Source organism: Limulus polyphemus, unplaced genomic scaffold (genome assembly GCF_000517525.1).
Source record: "Limulus polyphemus unplaced genomic scaffold, Limulus_polyphemus-2.1.2 Scaffold1397, whole genome shotgun sequence".
NCBI classification, from domain to species: Eukaryota; Metazoa; Arthropoda; class Merostomata; order Xiphosura; family Limulidae; genus Limulus; species Limulus polyphemus.
Genome location: NW_013667007.1, coordinates 240,969 through 243,865, shown reverse-complemented (window position 1 = coordinate 243,865; position 2,897 = coordinate 240,969). Strand labels below are relative to the sequence as shown.

The window sequence follows — 2,897 nt, the reverse complement described above, 5'->3', positions numbered from 1 at the left end:
TGTGTTGGGGATCAACAAACTGTTGGTGTGTGTGTTAACGTGTTGGGGATCAACAAACTGTTGGAGTGTGTGTGTTAACATGTTGGGGATCAACAAACTGTTGGTGTGTGTGTGTTAATGTGTTGGGGATCAACAAACTGTTGGTGTGTGTGTTAACGTGTTGGGGATCAACAAACTGTTGGTGCGTGTGTGTTAATGTGTTGGGGATCAACAAACTGTTGGTGTGTGCATGGGGATCTGGATGGAGTCCTGGATATTTCCTGATTCCTTCAGTATAGGACCTTCCAGCTGACCCACTGTGTCTGATAGGTGAAGTGGACATAAAATTCATCCTTGAAGTTGATCCCAGTTTTATGTTCTTTGTTTGAGCTCTGGAGAACATAATGATCAGTCTGTTCTCACACTGATTTCGTGCTCAAGAGTAAATGGTGAAGACGTGCACAGTGTGATGAGATCATAGTAACTATTGTAGGGCCTTTTAATACTTCATTGATCATGATTTTATTTTGATGGACAAATCTTCTTCCAGAAGCTTGATTTGTTCTGATTTTGCCTTAACCCATTCACTGTGGCTAGGACGTACATTTACCAGTGTACTGGGAAGTCCCAGTGAAAGGGTTAATGAACAGTAACTTTCACTGTCAATAAAAATGTATAAGTTATAGTTTAGCTACTTGTGGGTGTTGGTAGGGAAAATTCACAAGTGTTCATTTTTATCTAACATAATGGTATTTAGGAATATTTGGTATTAGTAGAGTAAGTTCACAGTGTTCATTCGCATCTAATATAATGGTATTTAGGAATATTTGGTGTTAGTAGGTTAAGTTCACAGTGTTCATTCTCATCTAATATAATGGTACTTAGGAATATTTGGTGTTATTAGGGTAAGTTCAAAGTTTTTATTCTCATCTAATATAATGGTATTTAGGAATATTTAGTGTTAGTAGGGAAAATTCACAAGTGTTCATTCTCATCTAATATAATGGTATTTAGGAATATTTTGGTATAATATTTTTTTCAAGTTATCAGTAGTATGGACACATTGCATGCAGTTCTGAGTCAAAAATAACTACCAGTTAGTTATCTTGTTAAACATTCTTATCTACGAATATTACAGGAGCAGTATATCCTGGTTCACAGAGCAGTTGGTGCCCTTTTTGAGCAACAGCTGAGGGTCATTGACAACCACACATATGAAAACATTGATGAAGATGGAGAACCACTTATTTGGAAAGAAATCGAACGGGTATGGTAAAGAAAGAAGTTGTCTAGATTTTAAATTGTAGGTTGATGGAAAATGGGTAACACAAAAAGTATTAAAGGACTATTGCCTATTTAAGAATTTTATATTTTGGTCTTTCTGTGAGCTGATTATATCTTATTTTTAATTAAAACTCTTCAAATATTTTAGTTAAAAACCAAAGCATATTTACAGATCTACTGATTTTAGCCAGTGGATACAGTGCATTGATTTGAAGTGTATTATTTTTGAGTAAAGAAATGTGTTTATATGTAAATAAAAAGTAGTTTAATGCATGTTATTTGCTGCTACATTTGTTATTTTTACTGTGGAAAAAGTAGCTGTACAACACACTTATGTATGGAAGAACATTATGCTAATATAATAGTAAATTTACAAAGAATGATTTATAAGCATAATAAAGTGTTTTTATTTTGGGGGACATACTACATGTTTTGACAGAACTATGTCAAAACATGTATATTCCCCAAAAATTAACTACTTCATTATACTTATAAATGATTGTTTTTCAATTTACTATTAAATTTGTTTGTACTTGTGTAATTAACTTACGTGGTATTAGAAACTGATTAATATGTAATGGACAAAATAAATCAGTGGTCAACAAATTATGGAATATATTTGGAAAATAGTTAAATTATCTTTCAATAAATGTTAATGAAAGTGAAGTTTATTGTATTTGTAAGGAAAAGTCACAACACTTCAAGCCATAACAATGGAAGTGCTCCATAATAACCCTTGACATTTCCTCATTTGTTAAAGTACAACAGCATTATAGCTCATGGAGAGTTCCTGATATGCTTGTCTATTGGTATGTCTATTCTGACATCAGACATATCTCTACAGTGTCACTGAAAACTCTATGACACACTTAAAACAAAGAGTAAAATTAGTGTTAGTAGGGTAAGTTCACAAGTGTTCATTCACATCTAATATAATGGTATTTAGAAATATTTAGTGTTAGTAGGATAAGTTCACAAGTGTTCATTCTCATCTAATATTATGGTATTTAGGAATATTTCGTGTTAGTAGGGTAAGTTCACAAGTGTTCATTCTCATCTAACATAATGGTATTTAGGAATATTTCGTGTTAGTAGGGTAAGTTCACAGTGTTCATTCTCATCTAACATAATGGTATTTAGGAATGTTTCGTGTTGGTAGGTTAAGTTCACAAGTGTTCATTCTCATATAATATAATGGTATTTAGGAATATTTAAAAAAATTTCCATAACAATAAGGCAATAAATTTCTATTCTTTTAACCACTCTAGTTACATTAAAATGTTCAAAGGAATCATCTACTTAAGTTGAACTTGTATGGCAAGGATTCAAAGGAAACACCTACTTGGACTGAACTTATTTGGCTAACAAGGATTCAAAAGTATCATATACTTAGATTTAACTTGATGGCAGGGCTACCAAGGTTTTAACTCTTTCAGCATGGGCTTGATCCCTCGGACTAACCTCATAACAATTTTGTGCTTTTTATATTTTTCATGCTATAACTTTTAAATTAGTAGGTGAATGTTAACAAAATTTGGCACATTATTGATAAATATTACAATGCTTTCATACGCAAAATATCAATTTTTTTTTTTAAGTCTTAAGGTTTGTAAAGCAATGTTTTTCTCATGTCT

General features: G+C 32.2%; 1 protein-coding gene across 3 annotated transcripts in view; it reads left to right on the top strand.

The window, feature by feature from the left end:
- Positions 1-2,897, top strand: part of LOC106463400 — an 88,496-nt gene that overhangs the window by 38,129 nt on the left and 47,470 nt on the right. For all 3 annotated transcript variants that reach the window (XM_022390880.1, XM_022390879.1, XM_022390881.1), the window contains one exon: positions 1,118-1,246. In XM_022390880.1, coding sequence (XP_022246588.1) covers positions 1,118-1,246 — 129 coding nt within the window. The remainder of the gene's footprint in view (positions 1-1,117; positions 1,247-2,897) is intronic.